This window comes from Dothidotthia symphoricarpi (assembly GCF_010015815.1).
Source record: "Dothidotthia symphoricarpi CBS 119687 unplaced genomic scaffold P153scaffold_25, whole genome shotgun sequence".
Taxonomy (NCBI): Eukaryota; Fungi; Ascomycota; class Dothideomycetes; order Pleosporales; family Dothidotthiaceae; genus Dothidotthia; species Dothidotthia symphoricarpi.
This window is the reverse complement of record NW_022985032.1, coordinates 408,989-430,009: the sequence shown is the minus strand read 5'-3', so window position 1 is coordinate 430,009 and position 21,021 is coordinate 408,989. Positions and strand designations below refer to the sequence as shown.

General features: G+C 52.8%; 11 protein-coding genes across 11 annotated transcripts; 8 read left to right on the top strand and 3 right to left on the bottom strand.

The window, feature by feature from the left end:
* Positions 1-172: 172 nt before the first annotated feature.
* On the top strand, positions 173-3,007 carry P153DRAFT_371288 (ubiquitin binding protein). The gene is made up of 5 exons (XM_033669234.1): positions 173-367; positions 425-557; positions 609-893; positions 949-1,711; positions 1,756-3,007. The coding sequence occupies exons 1-5, from the start codon at positions 294-296 to the stop codon at positions 2,697-2,699; spliced, it is 2,199 nt and encodes a 732-aa protein (XP_033518374.1). The 5' UTR covers positions 173-293; the 3' UTR covers positions 2,700-3,007.
* P153DRAFT_142113 (uncharacterized protein) lies at positions 2,770-3,425 on the bottom strand. The gene has a single exon (XM_033662115.1). It carries the CDS (start codon positions 3,294-3,296, stop codon positions 2,958-2,960), a length of 339 nt encoding a protein of 112 aa, XP_033518373.1. The 5' UTR covers positions 3,297-3,425; the 3' UTR covers positions 2,770-2,957.
* Positions 2,919-5,738, bottom strand: P153DRAFT_426828 (uncharacterized protein). The gene is made up of 2 exons (XM_033672625.1): positions 3,567-5,738; positions 2,919-3,473 (listed from the first exon to the last, which is right to left on the bottom strand). Exons 1-2 carry the CDS (start codon positions 5,292-5,294, stop codon positions 3,324-3,326), a joined length of 1,878 nt encoding a protein of 625 aa, XP_033518372.1. The 5' UTR covers positions 5,295-5,738; the 3' UTR covers positions 2,919-3,323.
* On the bottom strand, positions 5,345-5,857 carry P153DRAFT_391016 (uncharacterized protein; the record flags this gene model as incomplete). The annotated part of the gene is made up of 2 exons (XM_033670994.1): positions 5,345-5,747; positions 5,805-5,857. The coding sequence occupies 2 exons, from the start codon at positions 5,855-5,857 to the stop codon at positions 5,345-5,347; spliced, it is 456 nt and encodes a 151-aa protein (XP_033518371.1).
* Positions 5,858-6,480: 623 nt separating this feature from the next.
* On the top strand, positions 6,481-7,775 carry P153DRAFT_391015 (alpha/beta-hydrolase; the record flags this gene model as incomplete). The annotated part of the gene is made up of 2 exons (XM_033670993.1): positions 6,481-6,524; positions 6,587-7,775. The coding sequence occupies 2 exons, from the start codon at positions 6,481-6,483 to the stop codon at positions 7,773-7,775; spliced, it is 1,233 nt and encodes a 410-aa protein (XP_033518370.1).
* A 1,315-nt stretch (positions 7,776-9,090) lies between these two features.
* On the top strand, positions 9,091-9,830 carry P153DRAFT_371285 (uncharacterized protein). The gene has a single exon (XM_033669233.1). The coding sequence runs from the start codon at positions 9,161-9,163 to the stop codon at positions 9,389-9,391; it is 231 nt and encodes a 76-aa protein (XP_033518369.1). The 5' UTR covers positions 9,091-9,160; the 3' UTR covers positions 9,392-9,830.
* A 2,352-nt stretch (positions 9,831-12,182) lies between these two features.
* Positions 12,183-14,270, top strand: P153DRAFT_142057 (uncharacterized protein). The gene is made up of 4 exons (XM_033662114.1): positions 12,183-12,589; positions 12,651-12,780; positions 12,832-12,899; positions 12,966-14,270. Exons 1-4 carry the CDS (start codon positions 12,476-12,478, stop codon positions 14,052-14,054), a joined length of 1,401 nt encoding a protein of 466 aa, XP_033518368.1. The 5' UTR covers positions 12,183-12,475; the 3' UTR covers positions 14,055-14,270.
* A 1,498-nt stretch (positions 14,271-15,768) lies between these two features.
* Positions 15,769-16,347, top strand: P153DRAFT_361604 (uncharacterized protein; the record flags this gene model as incomplete). The annotated part of the gene is made up of 1 exon (XM_033666996.1): positions 15,769-16,347. The coding sequence occupies one exon, from the start codon at positions 15,769-15,771 to the stop codon at positions 16,345-16,347; it is 579 nt and encodes a 192-aa protein (XP_033518367.1).
* Positions 16,348-17,720: 1,373 nt separating this feature from the next.
* On the top strand, positions 17,721-18,137 carry P153DRAFT_391012 (uncharacterized protein; the record flags this gene model as incomplete). The annotated part of the gene is made up of 1 exon (XM_033670992.1): positions 17,721-18,137. The coding sequence occupies one exon, from the start codon at positions 17,721-17,723 to the stop codon at positions 18,135-18,137; it is 417 nt and encodes a 138-aa protein (XP_033518366.1).
* A 211-nt stretch (positions 18,138-18,348) lies between these two features.
* On the top strand, positions 18,349-19,636 carry P153DRAFT_391011 (uncharacterized protein; the record flags this gene model as incomplete). Its single annotated transcript, XM_033670991.1, has 3 exons — positions 18,349-19,104; positions 19,159-19,210; positions 19,269-19,636. The coding sequence occupies 3 exons, from the start codon at positions 18,349-18,351 to the stop codon at positions 19,634-19,636; spliced, it is 1,176 nt and encodes a 391-aa protein (XP_033518365.1).
* Positions 19,637-19,801: 165 nt separating this feature from the next.
* On the top strand, positions 19,802-20,767 carry P153DRAFT_142041 (uncharacterized protein). The gene has a single exon (XM_033662113.1). The coding sequence runs from the start codon at positions 19,967-19,969 to the stop codon at positions 20,423-20,425; it is 459 nt and encodes a 152-aa protein (XP_033518364.1). The 5' UTR covers positions 19,802-19,966; the 3' UTR covers positions 20,426-20,767.
* The last annotated feature ends 254 nt before the right edge of the window (positions 20,768-21,021 follow it).

Genomic DNA, 21,021 nt, shown 5'->3' with positions numbered 1-21,021 from the left:
CGGCCCGAGTCCAGCAGCAGTGGCAGCGTTCTTGTGCGCTGGGTGGAAGGCGACGTTGGGCGCAGGGTTCAAGCATGTGCGGCTCCATTCTCTCCGCCTTTCGTCATGCCAAGCTCGTGCGGCGGACGGCGTTCGGAAGCTGTTACCTGAGCACCGAGACCAGACCACGCCGCTCTTGCACGCCCGCCAGAACACACTCCTCGCCCCGTGCAGTCCGCCCTCCAAGTGCAGCCAGAAGCTGCCCCGACCTCGCCCGCGTCTCCCACAGCACAGCGCCTACACCCACGGCAATCATGGCCGGATGGTTTGGCGGCTCGGCCAACAGCGCGCTCGACGAGCAGATCGAGCGCGCAACCACCTCGAGCCTGTACGCGCCCCATACGTCTAGTCTGCAGTCTGAGGCTGTCTTACTGACCTTTCGTAGGGAAGACATGCCGCTCAACCTCGAGATCTCCGACGTCATTCGCTCCAAGACGGTGCAGCCTAAAGACGCCATGCGCGCGCTCAAGCGGAGAATAGGGCACAAGAACCCCAACGTCCAGCTTGCCGCCCTGAACGTAGGCCACGCCAGCCACGCCAGCCCGACTCCCTGCTGACTCCCATGGCAGCTCACAGACACATGCGTCAAGAACGGTGGCGTCCACTTCATACAGGAGATAGCCTCACGCGAGTTCCTCGACAACATGACCTCGCTGCTCAAGGCGCCCTCGAACGTTGCGCCAAACCACGACGTGAAGAACAAGATGTTGGAGCTGATACAGTTATGGGCAACCGCCGCTGAGGGTCGCATGAATCTGAGCTATATGGGGGACGTGTACCGCACACTGCAGCGAGAAGGCTTCCAGTTTCCTCCCAGGGAGCACATCGCCAGCAGCATGTTGGACAGCAGCGCAGTACGTGCCTCCACCCCCACTACGCCATACAGGGCACGCTGACTCTCTGATGCAGCCTCCAGAATGGACAGACTCCGACGTCTGCATGCGGTGTCGAACTGCCTTCACCTTCACAAACCGCAAGCACCATTGCCGTAACTGCGGAAACGTCTTCTGCGGAGCTTGTTCGAGCAAAAGCATACCGCTCCCTCATCTCGGCATCATGGAGCCTGTGCGCGTCGACGATGGCTGCCACGAAAAGCTTACAGAGAAATCTCGTGGCCCACCTATGCCCAACATCTTCACGTCCCCTAAACTCACAAAAACACTCTACCAAGGCTCTATGGAGCCAAGAAGTGCGCGAGTCGAGGACAGCTTTGACGCAGACCTGAAGCGCGCGTTGGAGATGAGTCTAGAAGAAACAAAGGGGAATAGCTCCTCAGGGTTCGTGCCGCAGTCACAAATACGTCCGCAAGCAAAACCCGCCACCAACGGCAAGGCGAAGCAGGAGCCTGAGGAAGAGGAGGATGCTGACCTCAAGGCTGCCATTGCAGCTTCTTTGGCCGACATGGAGGAGCAGAAGAGCAGGTACACCACAACATTCCGCCAACAGACCACCAGCTCGAACGGGACGTCTTTTGTTGCGCCCAAGAACGACTACGAACTCACTCCAGTCGAGGCGGAGAATATCAATCTTTTCTCGACTCTGGTCGACAGACTGCAACACCAAGCTCCAGGGACTATCCTACGAGAACCCCAGATACAGGAGCTATATGAAAGTATCGGAAAGCTGCGACCAAAACTTGCTCGTACCTATGGCGAGACGATGAGCAAGCATGGTGAGTCCCTTGAGGTTTTGTAATGTTCAAATCTGACTTTTTAGACACTCTCCTCGACCTACACGCTAAGCTCTCCACCGTTGTCCGATACTACGACCGAATGCTCGAAGAAAGACTGTCTAGCACCTACAACCAAGCCGGCGCCGCTGCATACGGTCTTCCACCGCCCATGCAAAGGCCCGCATCCAACCTCTACCCCAGCATCCAATCCAGTGCTCCCGACGGCAGCGAAAACTACTACACGGCAAACACAGCGCAATCAGACGCATACGGACGACCGCAACCACACTACCCCAGCGCCTACCAGTCAACGCCCCAACCGTCATACGCCCGCGCATCCGTCCCACCACCATCCTGCGCCCCACCAGACCAATACCAGCAGCCATCACAGCCGTACCCGAACCTAGCCCAACATCACACCGCCACAGCACGCCCGCCCAGCACAGTCTATCAAAAACCCGCTTCCCCCCAACTCCAACGCAGAGTATCCAATCAGCAATATCCCCCGCAATCTTACCCGCCACAAGCACCACCCGCCAACGTATCAGACGCCGAGAGCGCGAGTTTCTACTATGGAGAAAATACCCCGGTGCCACAACAACAGCAACAACAACCGGCTCAACAGCAACAACAACACTTCGCTCCCCAACAACCCGCGTCCCCTGACCCGTACGCCCATGCTCCCCCCGTCTCGCCCCCCACACAGCCCGTAAACGCGTGGTACACTCCGGGGTATCAGCCGCCGCAGTCACAGCCTCAGCCGCAACAGCAACAGCAACAGCAACAACCACCTCAGCAACAGCAGCAGCAGTGGCAACAACAACCCCCGCAGCAACAACAACAGCAGCAACAGCAACAACCCGCCCCATGGCAGCCCGCACCCTATGCAACCGGCGGCTACGGACCAGAGAGTTTCCCCAGCGCGCCGCAGAATATGCTGCCCGCGCAGCAGCAGAAGGTTGTGGATGAGCCGTTGATTGATTTGTAGCCTATATTCTTTTTTTTGTAGAGGTGGGGTGGGGAGGGGTGGTTGGTTGTTTGCGGGTGGATGGATGGGGATATGGACGTGGAAATTAGTGGAAAGGAATGGGAGCAGAAGAGTCGAGAGGAAGTGAAAGAAGAGAAGAAGAGAGAATGATACCATTTACTTGCTTGCTTGTCTTGACATTTCACTTCACCATTAGAAACGAACAAACGAACGAACGAATTCGTAACGTATCTTGCTTTGCCATGATATACATACGCACTACATACATACATAGCTCAAATAACTAAATAGACAATACCTGCTCAGCCGTAGCATCCCATCCCATCCATACATGCCATCATGTCCAAAACGCCGTATTCCAAGCCCGCAAACGGGGGGGCGTTGGAGGGAAAAAGTAAGGTAAGGTAAAGGGACCAGATAACGCCAGCCAGCCCGCCGTGGCTCCTGTGGAAAAGTAAAGTAAAGCAGTAAAAAAGTGCAAGCACAAACCCATACGCCTTGAGATTTTGGTGACATGACGTGCCCAGCCGTGCAACGCAACACGAGCACACGCACACCCGTCCCGCGCAATATACGCACCGACGTACTACCTACCATCCGACAAGTAGTAGGTGATTAGGTAGTTCAGACAAACTCAGGCCAGTAATTATACGGCATCAAGCTCGGCCCCGTCCACATCTCGGCATACGGGTTCGAGCGCGCGCCGGCGAAGAAGCCGTCTTGAGCTTGTTCGAGGACGGAGAGCCAGGATGAGGGTTCGGGGTGTTTAAGCCACTGCCATCAAATATTAGCATATATATTTTATTGGATAGGCTGGTTGATGGGTTGGTTGAGGGGACAATGCAGAGGGGTCCTTCAAAAACTCACCTGGTTATGAATATGGTACGTCCACGCGCCACGGAAGAAGTTCTCCAGCGTGCGATTATTGGGCGGGAATTTATCCTCTGCGAGGGCGTAGTCGAGGATTACGCCTGCTTTGCGTAGTTCGACTTCCTCGTCGAGCGTGGCTTGGAAGGAGTCGGCGTGTTCTTTGCCTGCTGGGGCTGCCGATGAAGTAGGGACGTTGTCTTGATCTTCGCGGCCTCGTGCTTTGAGCTCCCTGGTCTGTGTATCTGTCGACTTTATAGCTTCGAGTTGCGGGCCGTCGTAGCTCTCCCATTCGTCGCGGAGCGCGTCCTTCTTCCCCTTGAACACGGCGCTGTAGTCGCGGATACACGGCACCGTGCACCGGCCGGCGCGGTCCCAGTTGAATTCCGTCCAGATGGGGTCGAACGCAGCGGTCTCGAACATGAGGAATTCCTGGTCGCGTCCGTCTTTCCACGCCATGCGGCCGAGGACCCGGGGGTGGAAGTTCAGGCCCATGCGGATGCCGCCGTAGAGGAGGTAGGAGGAGAGTGAGGAGTTTGCGGTGAGGGACATGATGGCTGTGTTGTAGTCGCCTGGGTGGGAGTGGGCTGCCCATCGCTCGGCGAAGGCGTGCTCTTTTGGGAGGAGGAGGGGGCGCATGTCCCGGAGCATTAGCACGTCCATGTCGAAGTAGGCGCCGCCGTGGACATGTAGGACGACGAATCGTACGGCGTCGGAGACGGCTACGGGGAGAAATGTCATTTGCTTGGGAGTAAGGACTAGCCATTGCTGGCCGTTTCCGTCCTCGACAATGTTCTCGGCTACGGCCTTTTCGCCCTTGATGTTTGGCTTTCCGGGAGTGCTGTAATATCCGAATCCGTTCTTGTCCTCGTCGTCCTTGGGGAGTGGGATGCGGCTGGGGAAGTTCCAGGCTTTGACAACGATATCACCGCGGTCGACTAAGGGAAGAAAACGTGCGAAGAGGGCGTCCTTGTTCAACATGTTTTCTACAGCGTTAGGGCTGCGGTCGCTGTCGAGCCATAGCCAAAGGCGAGAGCATGCCAGGTTCTGGGTGTATAGATAGCTCTTGATGAAGACCTCGACTCGCCAAGTAGCAGGACCAGTCCAGTAGACGTGATACGGTATGATAGGGCCAGAACATGTGCCAATGTTCGATCCATTGGCGGCCACAGCCTCGTCCACAGGTACATATCTCGCGAGTGTGTTGCCGTGTCCGTCTGCGTTGACGTACTCGGCCTTGTGGGGGTCCTGGGCGCTGGACCGGCTGGCTAGCTCGGGCAGCTTGTAATAGCGATGCTCTTGGTCGGCAAAGAACTTTAGACAGTCGAAAACATTCCTCATCTTCTCGAGCCCAGCGTATGTGCCCCTGCATTCCTCCACCAGCATGTGCATGTCCGCTTCGGTGTCGACGTGGGGGCGGGGGCCCATGTAGTCGTCCTTTGTCTTCACGGCCATGACGGGGCGATTGAACACATTGGCGTGTGGGTTGATGGTGACGGTCTTGGTGGTGCCGGTGAACTTGACCTCGACTCCGGCTTTGGTAGTCTTGATCAGCTCCGTCGGGCCAGCCTTCTCCAGAAAGGCAGGAATGCCCAGCTTCCCCTTGGTAGCGACACTAGGATCGCTCACCAAGTTTATCACGCCATATATCGTCGCGTACAGCAGCGCTGCCAATGTCAAGTTCTTCAGCAGCATGAAGACGGCCCGCGCCCTTGATCTTTCCGCCATGTTGATGGTGCCGCTGGAGCCTAGCCCCTTTGCTGTTATCCTCGCGAAAGCTACCGGGGGAAAGTCAAAATGGCAATCGCGCGTTGACGTTCCGAAGTGGTTGTAGTCGGGTTGGCGATAGCTTTGTGTAGGCGGTCGAGAGCGTTGTGGGGGAGGTCAGGGCTGTGCCGCAGGCCGACGAAGCGCAAGAGCGCTGGCGAATCCGGTGAATGACCCTGTGCGTAGGTTGCTATGTATGGTCCTAGGGCGGAGTATGCAGGCGCATGCACGTCGATTAGCTGTATGCGACTCCCGAGGCTGTGCGATTCACGATGCGGGCAGACGGCGGGCAGGCGCTGTACTAATTCGGGGCCAACAGCCAACACCAGTGTCGATACGAAGGCGGGGAAGAAAAGCAGCAGGCGGTCAAGGAGCGACGTGAGGAACAAGAAAGCAAAGGAGCGGCACAACGAGCTGTAGAAACGGGTCTGGGGGTCCTAATCTCCTAGGCACATGGTATGGGCGCCTTACTCGTGGCTAGACCCCTGATAGCTTGCACACGACCACGACGACCGCTTTTTCATTTCTGGCCTGCAACAACGCTGTTCCAGGCCTAGAATCTGTCATCTTCACCTTCATTCTAGTAACTGACATTTGCACTACAGGCGTGCTTCAGGCTGCCGCGACAACCCCAAATTTGCGCCTTCCTCCCGCTTTTGGCGCATCACCTGAGCGTGTTCATTCGCCACTTGAAGCCTCACCTTCTGCATCAGCAACGACTTGCACCGCCAACTTTGATGACGCTTCGCCTGCTTGCGAATGCCTGCACTGCTCGGCCACTCTTGCGACATGCCCTCACCAAACGCCAATACTCAGTCGTCACAGCTGTTCCTCAACTCGAGCAGTTTGACGTCCCATGTCGCTCCAATGGATCCGTGAGGGTAGAGTAAGTCTTTCTTTCTTCGTTCTGCTACAACTTTGCAAACAAAGTCATTTCTCTTGCATTTGCAGCCTTTTCGTTGATTGTCCACTGCGCGATGGTCTCACAGCCCAATGCCTCGTCTCGCCCCTCCTTTTTTCCCTACAATCGCATCACATCCCCAAGGTGACGCGACGGCGGTGTGCACGGCCTGAAATCGACATGTCGTGTTGCAGTCCGCTGCAGTCAGGTCCTTGTGCAACACGTCTTGTCGGTGCTTGTCTGATCATGACTTCAATCAATGCTACCCCCTCTGATCCAAAGCCCAAGGCGTCCGGCGCGCCCATCATGGACTAGACAGCCATCTCTCGTTCAGTGGCTGAGTATTTCCTAGTGTTTTCCATGCCTCCACACCATCGGCTCCCATCCTCATCTACTTGCCTCCGGGCCCTGTGGTACCTGACTCTTCCGAAGAACAGGGGCGTGTCATTTCTACTCTGCGTGCGTCAAGTGATGCCACAGTTGTGCGTATCAACTATCGTGCGTCTGCTGAACACCAATACCCGACTCCCTATCATGATGCACTATTCGGTTACGACTGGATTAGTGAGAATTTGCTCCGCGATGAGTTTAAACGACCCCATCTTGCACGTCTTGGGGTATGCGGAGAACTGGTAGGCGGTTCGATCGCGACCATGTTGGCTTTGACCGAGTGTCGCAATAAAGAGAGCCGTATCGCTGCTGCTGCAGTCAACAACCCCATCGCCGATTGGGTATTTCATGACGATCTACCCCTTGTCCATCCTTCCGAACTACCGGAACCTGCTTCTCCTGATGAGACCTCTTTTCCTGCAGACGAGGATCCGGGTGACCCAACAAGTCCTCCTGAGAAGACCAAACCTGTCTCGAAGGCTGGTCAACCTCGTAAAAAACGAGCACCCAAATTGCCTCCTCCAACTGCGTGGCAGCTACACGGCGACAACGAAGTGCTGCCCACATCAAAGCTTTCTGTAGAGCGTAACTTTCTGTTTCGTGGACCCGAGGACTTCTTTGACCGCTTCGCCTCTCCCATACATTTCTTCCGCTCTCCGCGTGCACAACTGATATATCCACCAAGCGACGACGTCTCGGCCTCGGAGCAGCCTGACGATCAGCTTGACATGGAGGCACAAATGCTTCTTGGCCACTACACACCTTTCAAATCGAAAGCCAAAGCCAGTACAGAACTACCCGTCTTATCAAGATGTCGGGCCTACATTCGCAGCTATCCTCCAGCGGGGGTAAACCTCAGTCTGCCGGTTTGGAACATTACTGCTGGGACGGACAGTCCACTTGCTGACCAGACGTCGGAGTTGGCGAAGATGCTGAGACGCAGTGTTGCTCGTCATACTCTTAAAGCGCGGGCTCGTCGTGTGCGGTGGCTTGATCCGGCTGAGAAAGCTCAGTATGAAGAAATGGCACTGGAGAGGGTTCACTTGGATCTAACTCCAGGTATCGGCCTGTGGACCCAACAAGACGATGATTTAAGCTGGAAGTCTCAAGTGGAAGGGATGGGTGCATGGCTGAAGCACAGCTTGAAATGACGCTAGTCGTACCGATATCTGGATATGACTACGGAAAACGTGGCAACATATATTAAACACATCGCAACTCTTCTCATCGTAAACCTTCCAACTCAATTCAGCAAGCTCTGATTTCTGCCTCAGCTGCTGTGCTTATAGCCCCCACTGGTTAAGTATCCCGTGACAGTTCCCTACGTGAAACTGAGTACGCCCATCGATCAAACTCATAACGGCCCCAATCCTTCAACTCGACCCGAACGATAACCATATCAGCATAACGCAAACTACACACGATCTGAACCATGTACCCCAAAGTACGTTTCTTCTGCTAGGAACAAAACTTATCATTTCTCTTCGTCCCGTGTCTGGGCCACCCAAAATCTGATGCAAGTGCGACACGTTCCACGCGACGATGCTACTGCAGATACCATTAGATTCGCAACGAGTATCTAAGTTGCAAAAGCAGAACTTGCTCTAAACATATATCCAAGTCCGCCGCAATCTACGCCATCCAAATGCAAGAGACTCTCGTCCCCAAGCCGAAGTTTGTGTCTCAGAGGACGTTACTATTTGACGACTTGACGTCGCCATGGATTGACTTGGCGAGGTTGATGTTTCCATCATCATCACAGAAAAACTAGGTTACTATGTCATTTAGCCTTGGTGTTCGTTCCAGTGTGTTTAGCCGATCGTAGGACTACCTACTTTTGTTGTATTACTGTTTGGTTCCAGGATCTGTCGGACAAGAGATGTTTGACTCATAGGCGCAGATGTTCTGGTAGACACGGGAGTACGGTGTATGGCACGTCTGTCGGCGGTTGGGTACACTTATCCATAGTCTCTCACTCTCCTTTCTGATCTCACATCTATCAACACAGTCCTCCGGGCCCACCGCTTCCGAATTCATGCCTCGAAACTCACGCCTCGAAACTCACTCCTCCAACCCTACCCTCTAACCCCACTCCTCTATCAATCCTCCTGCTCTACCTCTTCTACATTGCATCTCCAACTCCGCTGCTTCCAAGCTCACTCTCCACGCACAGCAGTACCAATACCACCACTACCACCGTACATGCCCAGCCCGCGCGTCGCATCTCTCCTCGCTGAACTTTCACAACTATCTTCCGCTTGCCGTCGCTCATGCTAACTCGAGCCAGACGACTCCACCGCTTAGTTTGTCGGGGAGCCTGATATCAAGATAGGTTTTGTCTAGCAAGACAATATCCCTAGACTACAAGATTAGATATTCCAAGGAAAATGCGCGGGTAGACGTATACTGATAATTCTGGGGTCGTGTAAGTTGCATGGTCTTGCACTTGTAGTTGTTAAGCTGTTGTAAGATCTCACTGCGGCTTAGGTCCAGGTTTCTCGAATAGCTGAGAGTTTATCTACTCGTGTACTCCGCCATGTCGTCACCCGCACCAGCACTTGGCTCTACTAGCATTGAAGTTACGACTCTCGTCCCTATCCAAGCCATGACTAAGGAAGCCAACCAGCAGATTAGAGATCCTCATAAGCACTACCTGTTTGTCCCAATCTTGCACGGTGCCCCGACCCCCTCACGCCTCACCAACCGAGATAGACAGCAGCATCTCCTTACCTCCGGCAACGACAACCTCATGTCCACTTTCGGCTAGTCCATCGACGACAGCGACATGCCTGTAGTCACGCCACCATACACAACGCTCAACGGTATGATTCCCTCGGCTAGAAAACGCTTACAGTACGGTCCCTCCGCATCGTTCCACCGCTCGAGCAACTGACCGCACGCGCGCTGGCCAAATCCAATACGAGCTTTGCTTCAGGACTGTTCGTTAGCAACGATAAGTCTGCAGAATGTAGCCCAGTCTTCCTCTGCCAGGGTCGGCGCCAGTCGTTATCCTGGTATTGATCGGGGCGTTTTGGTCTGTTTTGGTACGCTTTTTGCACTATGAGGTGAATGGGTCTGAAGGCAAAGATAAGGAGGACGGACTGGAACCAGTGCGCGAGTAGGTTGGGATGGCTGAGGTGTGTACGTGTCCACTGCTCTTGGCGAGAAAGTTCGTTGTCGCCGTCGCGAGATTGTGGGACGTTGAGTTGTGCGTGTTGGACATTTTGGAGATGGTTTGGGGGTAGTGGTAGGCTGGGCGAGGGGATGAGAGGGAATTAGTAATCGAGACTCTCTTGTCTTTTTAAAGTTGCCCTCAATGAACGTTGGTGGGGTTGTTTTCTACTCATGCATTTATCATCGATGAAATGTCCGTTTCCAGCGTCACTTACACATTCCCTTTGATGACTTGATGCAGAACTTACCAGTCGTATGACGCGCGAATGTAACATTGTAGTCAAACAAAATGTGGCTTGCTTATATCTTTGAAAACGATATTTCTGCGCACGAGTATAGTGTTCTGTGAAATGCGTGTACATGACTAGATATTGCTTCGTACGGCAGCTGGCAAAACTGAATTGTAGTTTAGTCTTTCAGTCAAGCAAGTCGGCACCTGGTGCGGAGATGGTATCTAGAAGCGGTGCATTGAACAAATGTATTTTATGTAGAAACAAACTCTTTTTGGTTGAATACCCTAGATAACAGTAGCATACCACATAGTTTTGTCGGTTTGCTTGTTGTTTGAGCATGTTTGTGCTCAAAGTGGAAGTAGACAGACAACTTGCTATTGAGGAGATTTAGATTACAACACACGTACCATACCCATCTAGGTCATACCTAGGAAGAGTATACGACAAGTAGCATGATACATATAAGTGCTATGTTATTATCGATCGTCTTCAGTTTGATCAAGCCTGTTTTTCAAGCAGATAAACGTAACACAGTTTACAACTTGAAACGCTACTTCTTTGAAAACGCTTAGTATCCGTAATGGTACGAGGCGATAGTAAGTAACTACCACATATCTATTCGTTGGTGATCCATCCAGGCATCCCTTGTCTTCGACATGGCGGCGTACCGGCGGGCGGACGGGAGGATCTCCTACTCCGTTCAAGTTGAGTATGCCACCAAACGAAAAGAAACGAGACGTGACAAGATGCGTGTAGAGACATCGACCAATCATACTGCCAAGATAAGGTCTGCAAAGAAAAGAAACAGATGATACAATGCCAGGACTTTATAGGTTTGAGGCGACCAGAAAGTGTAGAATGTGAGCGTAGGAGTGGGTTCGCTCCTGCACTGCCGATGCTCACGTCGGCAGCTGGATTAGTTTGAAACACTGTTTTACCGAGGTGGCTGTTTCCGCGGGGCACAGGAGCGATTATTAACAAAGAGTACGCGGCTCAATATCAGCAGATTGACGAGTTTTAAACAGTGGATGGATTCGGTTTGAAGGGGGAGAGAAGGATTCTTTTCCAAGTAGGTTGTTTGATTTTCGACGGGGATGGAGGTCCGACCTCAGGGTTCATGATGCATGACGTCGGTGGTCCTCGGGAGAAAATTTGCTTTTGGATTTGCTTTTTACGAACCAGCTTCGTAAGGGTCCGTATAGTTCGTGAGTCTACAGACACAAAGAGGTTCATGATTAGTCCGACACTTCGTCGACGATGCTGTTAGTGAACCTGTGCAAGACCACCTCCTTTGACGTCGACACACGGGACTGTTATCGCCAATCATGTCGAACCTGCGGATCATCGATAATCGGGTTAGACAGAATCCTTCCACGAGGCCGCAAGCTGCATGCACGACAAAAAGGCCGAACCACCAGATATAGCTCAGCCAGTATCCGTGTTAGGGATAAGAGCCGGTAGGTCAACTCTACTACCCTAGCGGAACCATGCCATTGCTTTTTCGACGTTGGTCTTTGGCCAGCGGCAACGTTGAGAAGCCGGCATGACGTCCGCTTCTTGAAGTTGTCAAACTCTGGCAGGCTTCAGCTGGGACCAAGTGCTCTTGTCATGAGAGGCGGCGGAGAAGCGCGCATTGAGGACCGCGTGGCCATGTTTTGTAATTGTTCGATTTTTCAACCTTACAGTTACCTGATCTGCACACGTGTAAGGCTTGATGTTCTGGCTGGATTCGCTACACTACTCCAATAATCGTTTCACAGCGGTAAAGCGGGATACTTGGGGGACCTGATCATTGGACAGTCTATTGAGTTTGCTTTTGCTTCTCATTGGTCAGGTTTGGAACCCTATTTCCAATAGAGCAAGTCAAGTTGTCCACACAGACGCGGCTTGCATCGTTCGTTCTTTCGGGGCTGCCGCAAGCGACGAAACCTGTCCAGGCTGGTCAAGCGTTGCGGAAGTGTTTAAGTTCACGTCACTCGACTCAGGGGCAAGGATGCCCCTGGCCGTCAACCCATCAACCGTTACCTACTCAGTAACCATGCATGACCGCTCCACCCTGCGTCAGGGTAAGCTAAAACGATAAAACACCGATTCTCTGTGGGGGTAGGGGAATGGTCAATTGGTTGATCGTGGCGAGGCACGCTACGTGCATACGGTGCTGGCTTGGACTTAAGGCTCGTTGAGGAAGCATCACGTTTGTGGGAGGTGATCGTCTGCTGTTGACCTACACTTATATTGCCCCACAGTCGCTCGTACGGTGGCAACTTGGGATTTCAGTCTTCTTCTGGTTTACTCGACTCCTCGAACTGTCGGCCAAAGCTCAGATCATGTGCCTAGTCGACTTGAGGCGTCCTACCACTACCATCTCACACTCCTTCGAGACCTAATTCGTACGGCCACTATAGCGAACTGGAACTACAAACAACGACAGAAAAACCGCCATCATGTCAGGCGTGTCGGCCTACTTGTATTCGGACCCTCGTCAGAATCCGGACAATGCGAATCTACCTACCATCAATCGACCAGAGACAATCTTGGGGGTTACAATAACCTTCATGGTATGTATATCAGTGTCCTTGCAAAAAGGCTTAGACACGATATGCTTACACTGTCCTGTAGTTGATCGCTGCCATCGCCATCAGCTTACGGCTATGGGTGCGTTTCCGGGATCGCACCTGGGGATGGGACGACATCTTCCTGGGCCTGGCAGTTATCTCCAATACTACAGGAGACATTCTTGTTTGCATGAGTACGTTTGTGCTGTCATCTCACGTCACTTTCGTCGGCTAACGAGAGACAGTGACCAACGGTAGTTTGGGTCTTCATTTTTGGACCCTCGACAGCGCTCTTATAATCTCGTACTTCAAGGTACGTTTATCCTCCCCGAATGGCCTCACAGACCCAAAGTATCTCTCAACTAACATGCTACCACAGGACGTCTATATCAGCAATGTCATCTATTGTTCCAGCGCAACTTTGATCAAACTGGCAATTCTCTTCCAATATCTACGTCTCTTTGCTGAGACAGCTGCTTCGACAAACACATCTCAGTATCGTCTTGCACGCCGCATCATCATATCCACGATTGTCCTTACCATTCTCTGGGGTGGAAGTTTTGTCGTTATCGCAATTTTCCCCTGCCACCCAATCGAGAAGAACTGGAACATATACCTTGAAGGCAGCTGTTTTGGCTTTGGTTCCAAAGATGCGCTCGTGTTTTTTCCCACCTACGCAGCCCACTCAGCCAGCAATATGGCATTGGACGTACTGATCCTGCTACTCCCAATTCCGTTCCTGAAGGTCCTTCGGCTTGCTGGAAAGAGGAGGGCGGGGCTGATCACACTGTTCATCCTAGGCACTGTTGTGGTCGCGGTGTCTATTGGCAGAGTCATCTCCCTTGTGATGACCCGTGCTGGCACGTTTCCTACCATCGACATGACCTACCACACGACCATAATCTACCTTTTCACCGTCCTCGAAATCAACATTGCCATCCTATGCGCCTCGGTCCCTGTCTTCTGGCCCATCTTGACGTCTCTCGCGTTCAACAGAATCCTGGTCGTCAACGAGGTCATCATCCGCGTTGAAGAAAATTCAAAAGGCAGTTTCAGCTCCTCCTCACAAGGTATCAAGCTCACCAGTTCGGACGACTGGCCCGACAACAACAATGGCAAGAATGTAGGCAATAGCCTACCGCAAGATGCACGTTCAAAAAGACTGAATGCGCTACCAAGAGTCTTTCATCGATCGCATAGCAAGTTATCGTCCAAACGCTCCAACCATGAACCTAAACACAGTGCCTCATCGTCTATTGGGCGGGTCATTGGTCGTAATCCTACGCTTCCGCGCCATAGTCAGGACTCGGAACGCAATCTTACCAATACTGCGCAAGGAAGCCACGAGAGTATGGGGGATCTGACACCAAACAGCTCGTATGACTACTATGCGGAGTTGGATCGACAGCATGGGTCGACGACGCGGGTCGATAAGGGAGAACCTGGCTTGGAAAGTCTACTTAGGTGATTGAAGCCTAATTCATCCATTAATCTTACCGTTTTCTCCTATGTCTTGCTTGTTCTGACTTTGGTTTATTGGGCACACGGTTCTATCAACAACTGTACGATATGCGCTATATTTCCGGAGGTACGCCGAAACTTCAAGCTGACGCGTCGCTGATCTTCACCATCTGGGGTTGCGGTTCTGTCTTCCGTTTTCGGTCTCGGTCCTTCTTTGACACCCTCATCGGTATACCCCTCGGAATCCTTCTCATCCTACGCTAGTCTCTTGTGGCGTAGCGAGGCTTGGAGCTAATACAGAGGGCGTGCAAAGCCTATTTTCTGCTCGAGTAAGAGTTTGAAATGGCCAAGCAGGGGCTCAAACTTAACAGGGTCAACAAGTCACAGCGTCTCTTGTGGTCTGTGTAAAGATGTCCTCCAGACAAAGTTTTACAAATCCATGGAATTGAGGGCTGGAATCTCCCTCGGGGAAGTGGGTATGCTTAGGACAGTGGCTTTGTCGGTGCTCACTAGACCTTCAATACTGTCTTATCCGACGACGAGTCATACCCCACGTCGCTTACGCTGCGAACTGGAGAGGAGGACGACAGCCAATCAAGCGGTCCGGAGAAACGGACGTACATTTAATCACTTGGAATTGAGAAACCGCGCTAGTTCATCTTTCTCTAAGGTTCTACATAGCACAGATGTGCAGCAACTTTGTGATAGACGTATCGCAACTATACAATTTTTGATGGAAAGAATACCTTGTTCTTGTTCTGTTCGAGATTGTCCCAGATCTGTATCCTGAACAGACATTTGAGATGGCGCGTATGCGATCATGAGAGCTGCGGCGACGGGTGAGGCTTAGTCCTACGTGAGGCTACGTACATAAATGAAGAACTCGGTGGCTAGCTACACAACGGAAACGACATTGACATCGTCACGCAAGAGGCGGATAATCCTCTACCCAGTGAGTATTCTTAGTACCAGAGGAATTGAGAACATTGTTATCCTAGACTATGAGAGAGCGGCAAAGCGTTACTAGATCGAAGACGTTGGGACTATTCTTACTCTATAGGCACGGGAGAATCTCTTGTTTTTGTTTGGAGTGAGATTAGGTACTTACTATTATATAAACTGTTTCCAGTCTTATCTGACGTCAGTGCTCATATCTCATATCGGTCCTCATTTCACCTCCATACCTCACGCCAACCCTCTCATCAATCCTCGCCTATAACTCCATGCCTCACGTCATCTCTTACATCAGTCCTCACCTCTGACCTCACAATCCACGCACCAACATTCGCACCAGTCCAGCTCATCGGCATCGTGTAAGTCCTCGCCCAGTTCTCACATCAAGACTCGAGTCTGACCTCCCAGCTCGCCTTCCCTCATGTTAACCATCCGCCTGCCCGCTGCGTCAGACCTCGCCGCTGCTGTCATCCCGCTCGGCCCCTTGCTAAGGCCGTAACAGAATAACGACCGACAACAAGACGACCGCCTGAGACAGATGTTAGAGAGTAGATCATCACGCAAGACATGGACGGGTCACAATCTGGACACAAGAGGACTCGAGCGGACTCCCAATCACCAAGAGTCAGGCGTCGGCTAAATGAAGAGGAAGAGCTGAGTACATCACAGGCCCGCGAGAAGCTCGCATCTCTGTGGGGCGAGATCGCATATCAACCACACCACAAGACGTTTCCCCTAGACCGAGCAGACTGGACACATCCTATACCATGTCTCAGCGACACGGAACACCAAGGGGACTTCGCGGGAGTCGGAGTGCTGGACGACATGCAGCATCCCAGGGAACCAAAACCAGTCCTCGCACATGTCATGACACGCCACTTACGCTGTCGTTCGACTTAAGCAGTGTAGACGAGTATGCGGCGAACACGTATAGTCTAGACTCTGTCGTGGAGATTGCTCGCGCTGTTTATGATCTTAACACCATATACAGAGACAGCATAGGCAGTCATAGTGATGTCAATATGCGGATGTGCAGAAAGCTCCACGACATAGCCTGCAGGGCTGACTCACTCGCCCTCATTGCTGGGGCGCTATCGGCAGCTGGGTCCGCGTATGGGATGAAACTGGTCATGCCCGTGAAGCTGATATCCTCACACGACGACGAGTCGGTGCTGATGCAGCGGGCGTGTCCCAAAGGTGAGATTATACAGGATCGTTACGCGCTCTACATCGAGTACCAGGACGGCTCGTCTACCCTCATCCCCGCGGTGTTGTTCTTCGCAGGTCAACATCGACAAAGCACAATCCGTCGTTCACACACAAGCCTTCAAGACCCACGTATCTGATGACGACGCAATCGCACTCTCCCGGATACTTGTTATCTTCGTGACAGCTTTGGCTGAGGCCGTCAAGCAGAGATGGGGCGTAGGTAGATTCGCAGTGCATATGATAACCTTGACACAGTTTGCCACTCCAGGTTTACAATGACTTGGGTGTGATAACCCAGGTGTGATGACATGATTGTTCTATATAAGTTGTCGTGTCTGTCCCCACGTCGCTCAACCCATCCAGCACTTCATATCCTCGCCCCCACTCCCGGCTGCTTGAACCAAAGAGCAATGGCAAGACGGCACAAGGGCCAGGCTCAATCGAACCTTCGCTGATTTTGCAACGACGCGGCATGTCATACCGGAGGAAAAGCGACCGGGCGGTGAAGAAGAAGAAGACAAATCGGTGGGAGCATCAAGGAGGTTTATAAACGGCGCGCCGTCATCAGCTGCGCTAGACCAGAATGATCCGAGTTGTCGAAGTAGGGGCAGGAGCGGCTGAGTAAGATTTCATTCTCCTATCTTATGTCGGGTTGTATTTGACCTCACGCGTCCAGGAACGACCGAGCGGGATTTCCTCTCATTCGTGTTGGTATCGCCTGCTCTCACTTCAGTCGGCGTTTGACTGGCTGACGCCAATCTCTCCTTCGCGTTTGCCCCCATCTGCATGCCTCACACACACATCATCTGACGTCAGTGCTCACATCGGTCTTTATTTAACCTCGTTTACCTTACGCCAACCCTCTCATCAACCATCTCTCTTCAATCCTCGCCTCTGACTCTATCCTCACGCCAATCCTCGCCTCTGACCCCATCCTCACACCAATCCTCGCCGATCCTCCTACCAGTCCTCGTCACTGACCTCACAGTCCTTCCGTCAACACTCGCACTGGTCCAGCTCACCTGTCTTGGTAAATCCTCACCCAGTCTTCACATCTGCGCTCGAGTCTGACTTCGTAGCTTGCCTGTCTGACTTCACCACTCGTGTCGATCCGCCTGCCCGTCGCGTCAGACCCCACCGCTGCTGTCATCCCCGCTCGGCCCCTCACCAAAACCATAACAAGATGACGACCGAAAACAAGACAACCGCCCGAGACAGATGTAAGAGAGTCCCCCTTGTTCACCTGCATCCCCACCTCACCGATCCTTTCTTCGGTCGCACACGATGCACAGCTCTTTCCACATTTATCAATCACCGTGTCGTCCTTTACCTTGCTGATATGCACGTACAGCGTTGCAATGCATTCAGAAATGCTTGAGGACTGAGATATCATCACTCGCAACGCTCCAATTTGAGGACATGAGAGGAGCAAAAAGCTTTTTACTACTGCAATTGGATGACAAGGGGTTTAATTGGCAAGAATGCGGGTCTCAAAGCAAAACAGAAAGTCATGTTCCCTGTTATCCAAGACCTCATTGCAACTGGGGTCCTCGTTATCCGATCGAAAGACAACACGTCAACGACAAATACTCTCCCTGTTCACGCATATGCACAAATGCGGCCAACTTCGGTCATCTCCACACGATCCGCATTAGGCACCTTCACGGCAGCAGATACTTTGGCTGCTCCAGGCCTACCTGCCCCCCCCGGCCTCTTCGCTCATCCAAGTCTATCTGCTCCCCCCAGCCGCTTCGCTGCTCCAGGCCTATCCGCTCCCCCGGGCCTCTCCGTTCATCCAGGCCTCCCCGCTCCAGGAACTCTCACCGCCCCAGGTACCCCCCCCCCCCGCCTCAGCGACCTTCGCCGCTTCAATTGCTTTCACGGCACCATACACGTTCGGGACACCGGACACCCACACAGTACATGACGCGGCTACACCTCGTACTCTCTTCGTCAACTGTAAAAGCGGGAAGTAAGCTACATCCTTTGTGGCTCCTACAAGCCGCAAAATTACACAATCAAAAGTTGTTGAAGCGTACGCAAGGCATATACTGCTCTCAATACAGGCACAAGACTCCTACACTAAACTTAGTTGTAGTTGTCCAGCTGTTGCATGATTTCACTGCACCCTGGCGAGCATGGTCCTGGCAGCGAGCGGTGCCCCGACACCACGACCCAAGACGTCTGGCCATGTCGGGCCGTACACGACAATGTCAGCTGCCCTGAAAACCCAACTCACACAGGACAAAGCATGCTGGTACTGTCATGAGACCGCATCCCCTCCCCACACAGCCACAAAATGCCCGAAAAAGGCTCGTCATGCCAAACCGTCCTCACTACAACGTGTTTTTTCCACCATCGTGCCTCAAGGTCGCGAGCAAGACGACGATTTCGTCCCGATGCTCGAAATAGCCGACTTGTTCGAAGCTGAGCAGTCAGCCATGCATGACTGGACAGCAGCAGCCGCGACGCCGAAAGGGCTCTCAGCAACCATGACACGGAAGGGACCCTCGACCAAACCAGCGCCAAAGGGGGTATCAACTTCCACTACCAATTCACGGGAAGGTGCAGCATTGACATTGCCAGAAGGAAGCTCAAGGGTGCTGCGCCCTGGTAGGCGAAGGCCAGTCATCTCCGACGACGAGGATGACAACGATCTCGAAGTCCGACCGTCCGCTGCGAAGAAGAAGAAGAAAGCCAACGCACCATCACCGTCGCCAGCTCCTGGTCAGCCCGAAGACCTCAACTACATAGGAGCACCAATAACTCCGAGAGTCTACGACGCAGCACTGTTGGAAGGAAATCTGGCTATCATGGAAGACAATAAACAAGTGATACTAAACTATGCCGGAAATCGCCTTCGTTATTATTTCGAGTCGGATGCTATACGTGCAGTGCCACTCTTTCGAACTATTCTGCCGGCCCAGCATTCTCGGACCAAACAATAGTTGGGGGCACTCTTGAAACAGACTGAAGGTGCAAGGGTGATAGTGGACGACAGTAAGTTAGGCTGTGTTCCTGTCCGCGACAACTGCATGTGCCCTGCTAACTCTTGCAGTTACTGACCTCAGGATCTATCTTTCGGTTAGCTGTGCTCAGGCGTTAGCCGACAAGCACGGACTTGGAGAGGTTGTTCGATACATGGTCTCCCTTGGTGTAGAGGGTTCTGCGGAGCGAAGGCTGTTGTCGAATGTGAAGTGTGGGGCCTGCGGTATCGTCCTGATCATCGACGGCAGCAGTTCGGACTACGCCAAGACACACTCTCATGTGTCCAGCCACCGGGTGCAGACTCCGATGGGCGGTGCTGCAGCGAGCGGGTCTTTTGGTGGGTCCTGCAGACCGTGTGGTTTGGTGTTTGAGGGATCAGTGTCATACGACCGCCATCTACGGGTCTGTCGGCGTGCGAGGGAGCAGGAACAAGCGTAGGCTACATGTGGGATCGGGCTGTGGTGGCGCTTCACATCATGATGATATTTGTGACTTCATACTCAACAGAGTAGCGTTAGCATAGTAGCTGTTGTTGGAGACATGGAATACATTCTTTGTCGCTATGAAGATATGGAGCATGCTCGATGTTGTCTGTGAAACATGCCGCCAGCTTCGTTGTCATATGCCGCCAGCTTCATTGAAATAGATCCCCAGCTTCATTGAAATATACCACCAGCTTCATTGAAATAGATTCCCAGCTTCATTGAAATATGCCACCATACACACCATCATAATTGCAGATGTGAAGTATAGTCAACCAAACACTACATGCAGCCCCCACCATTACCACTCGTGCACCAACAGGTCATCGACGACATGACGGAGGACCTGGCTGTAGACGCTGCGCATTGTCGTCTTCTGCATTTGTATGCTGGGCACAAATGCATCTCCCAACAGGATGCTCCAGTCAGCGACAACAACACCAGTGTACTGGCGGCCATTCTTGAGGTGGGTGCTGGACGCGAACGATTTTCCGTCGGGTCGGAAGCCAACTGTACGGAGGCGGACGACGATACGATTGTCATAGTCGACGCCAACACCACCGTTGTTGTCGCGCAGAGCCTCAGCATAGACAACGTGGGGGACCTGCTCGCCGTCTTGCACAACGATAGGGAGATCGGTCTCCGAGGGCGTCATAGGCATGGTTGGCTCGAAAATGATATGGCCGATGGGTACGATCTCGTAACCTTCCACATCCAGATCATCGACCGAGTGTGTGAACGATGACATCATGCTGTTGTTTCCAAACGTGGGTATATAATGCGGACCTCCGGTGTTTTTGAGAATGGACGGGAGGGGAGCGCTGGCGGTGACGGGGACAAACGGGTATTATTGGCGTGGGTCTCCGGCCTTACGATCATCTTCTCGGACAGCAGCTCTGATGTCAAGGTACCTGCTTACGATAACGCCAGCAGAGACAGGCAGCGGCTGTGGGGGGCGCTGGCGAGAATCGGAGCCGAGAGATCTACCATGCTGGCCTAAGTCGAGTTAGAACATGAGCAACGGCAGGCGGGAAATAGCTGTAGGAATACAAAGTGCGGAAGAGAGGCGCAACGTGAGGGCTAGACACGTACAGTTGTCGTGGCATTGTTAGTGTTGTTGGATTGGTGTTTGGATGCTGCGAGGGTGGAAGAATGAGCTTGGGAGTTGCGAAGTTGGCAGCCGCGAAATTAGAGGTGCGGTACGGGAGGAGTGGTGCAGGTGAAGTCGAGTGGGAGGATTGACATAAGAGGAGAGATTTTAGAAGCGGTAGGTTTGGAGGCGGTGAGGTTAGAGAAGTGAGATTGGAGCAGTGAGGTGAGCGGAGTGAGATCAGAAGGAGA

Coding starts and splice junctions, on each gene's coding strand:
- P153DRAFT_371288 (XM_033669234.1), top strand. CDS start 294: ATGGCCGGATGGTTTGGCGGCTCGGCCAACAGCGCGCTCGACGAGCAG. Junction 368..424: donor CGCGCAACCACCTCGAGCCT/GTACGCGCCCCA, acceptor GACCTTTCGTAG/GGAAGACATGCCGCTCAACC. Junction 1,712..1,755: donor CGAGACGATGAGCAAGCATG/GTGAGTCCCTTG, acceptor CTGACTTTTTAG/ACACTCTCCTCGACCTACAC.
- P153DRAFT_142113 (XM_033662115.1), bottom strand. CDS start 3,296: ATGGTAGGTAGTACGTCGGTGCGTATATTGCGCGGGACGGGTGTGCGT.
- P153DRAFT_426828 (XM_033672625.1), bottom strand. CDS start 5,294: ATGGCGGAAAGATCAAGGGCGCGGGCCGTCTTCATGCTGCTGAAGAAC. Junction 3,474..3,566: donor CGTACCATATTCATAACCAG/GTGAGTTTTTGA, acceptor ATTTGATGGCAG/TGGCTTAAACACCCCGAACC.
- P153DRAFT_371285 (XM_033669233.1), top strand. CDS start 9,161: ATGTCGTCACCCGCACCAGCACTTGGCTCTACTAGCATTGAAGTTACG.
- P153DRAFT_142057 (XM_033662114.1), top strand. CDS start 12,476: ATGTCAGGCGTGTCGGCCTACTTGTATTCGGACCCTCGTCAGAATCCG. Junction 12,590..12,650: donor GGGTTACAATAACCTTCATG/GTATGTATATCA, acceptor ACTGTCCTGTAG/TTGATCGCTGCCATCGCCAT. Junction 12,900..12,965: donor TTATAATCTCGTACTTCAAG/GTACGTTTATCC, acceptor ATGCTACCACAG/GACGTCTATATCAGCAATGT.
- P153DRAFT_142041 (XM_033662113.1), top strand. CDS start 19,967: ATGCAGCCCCCACCATTACCACTCGTGCACCAACAGGTCATCGACGAC.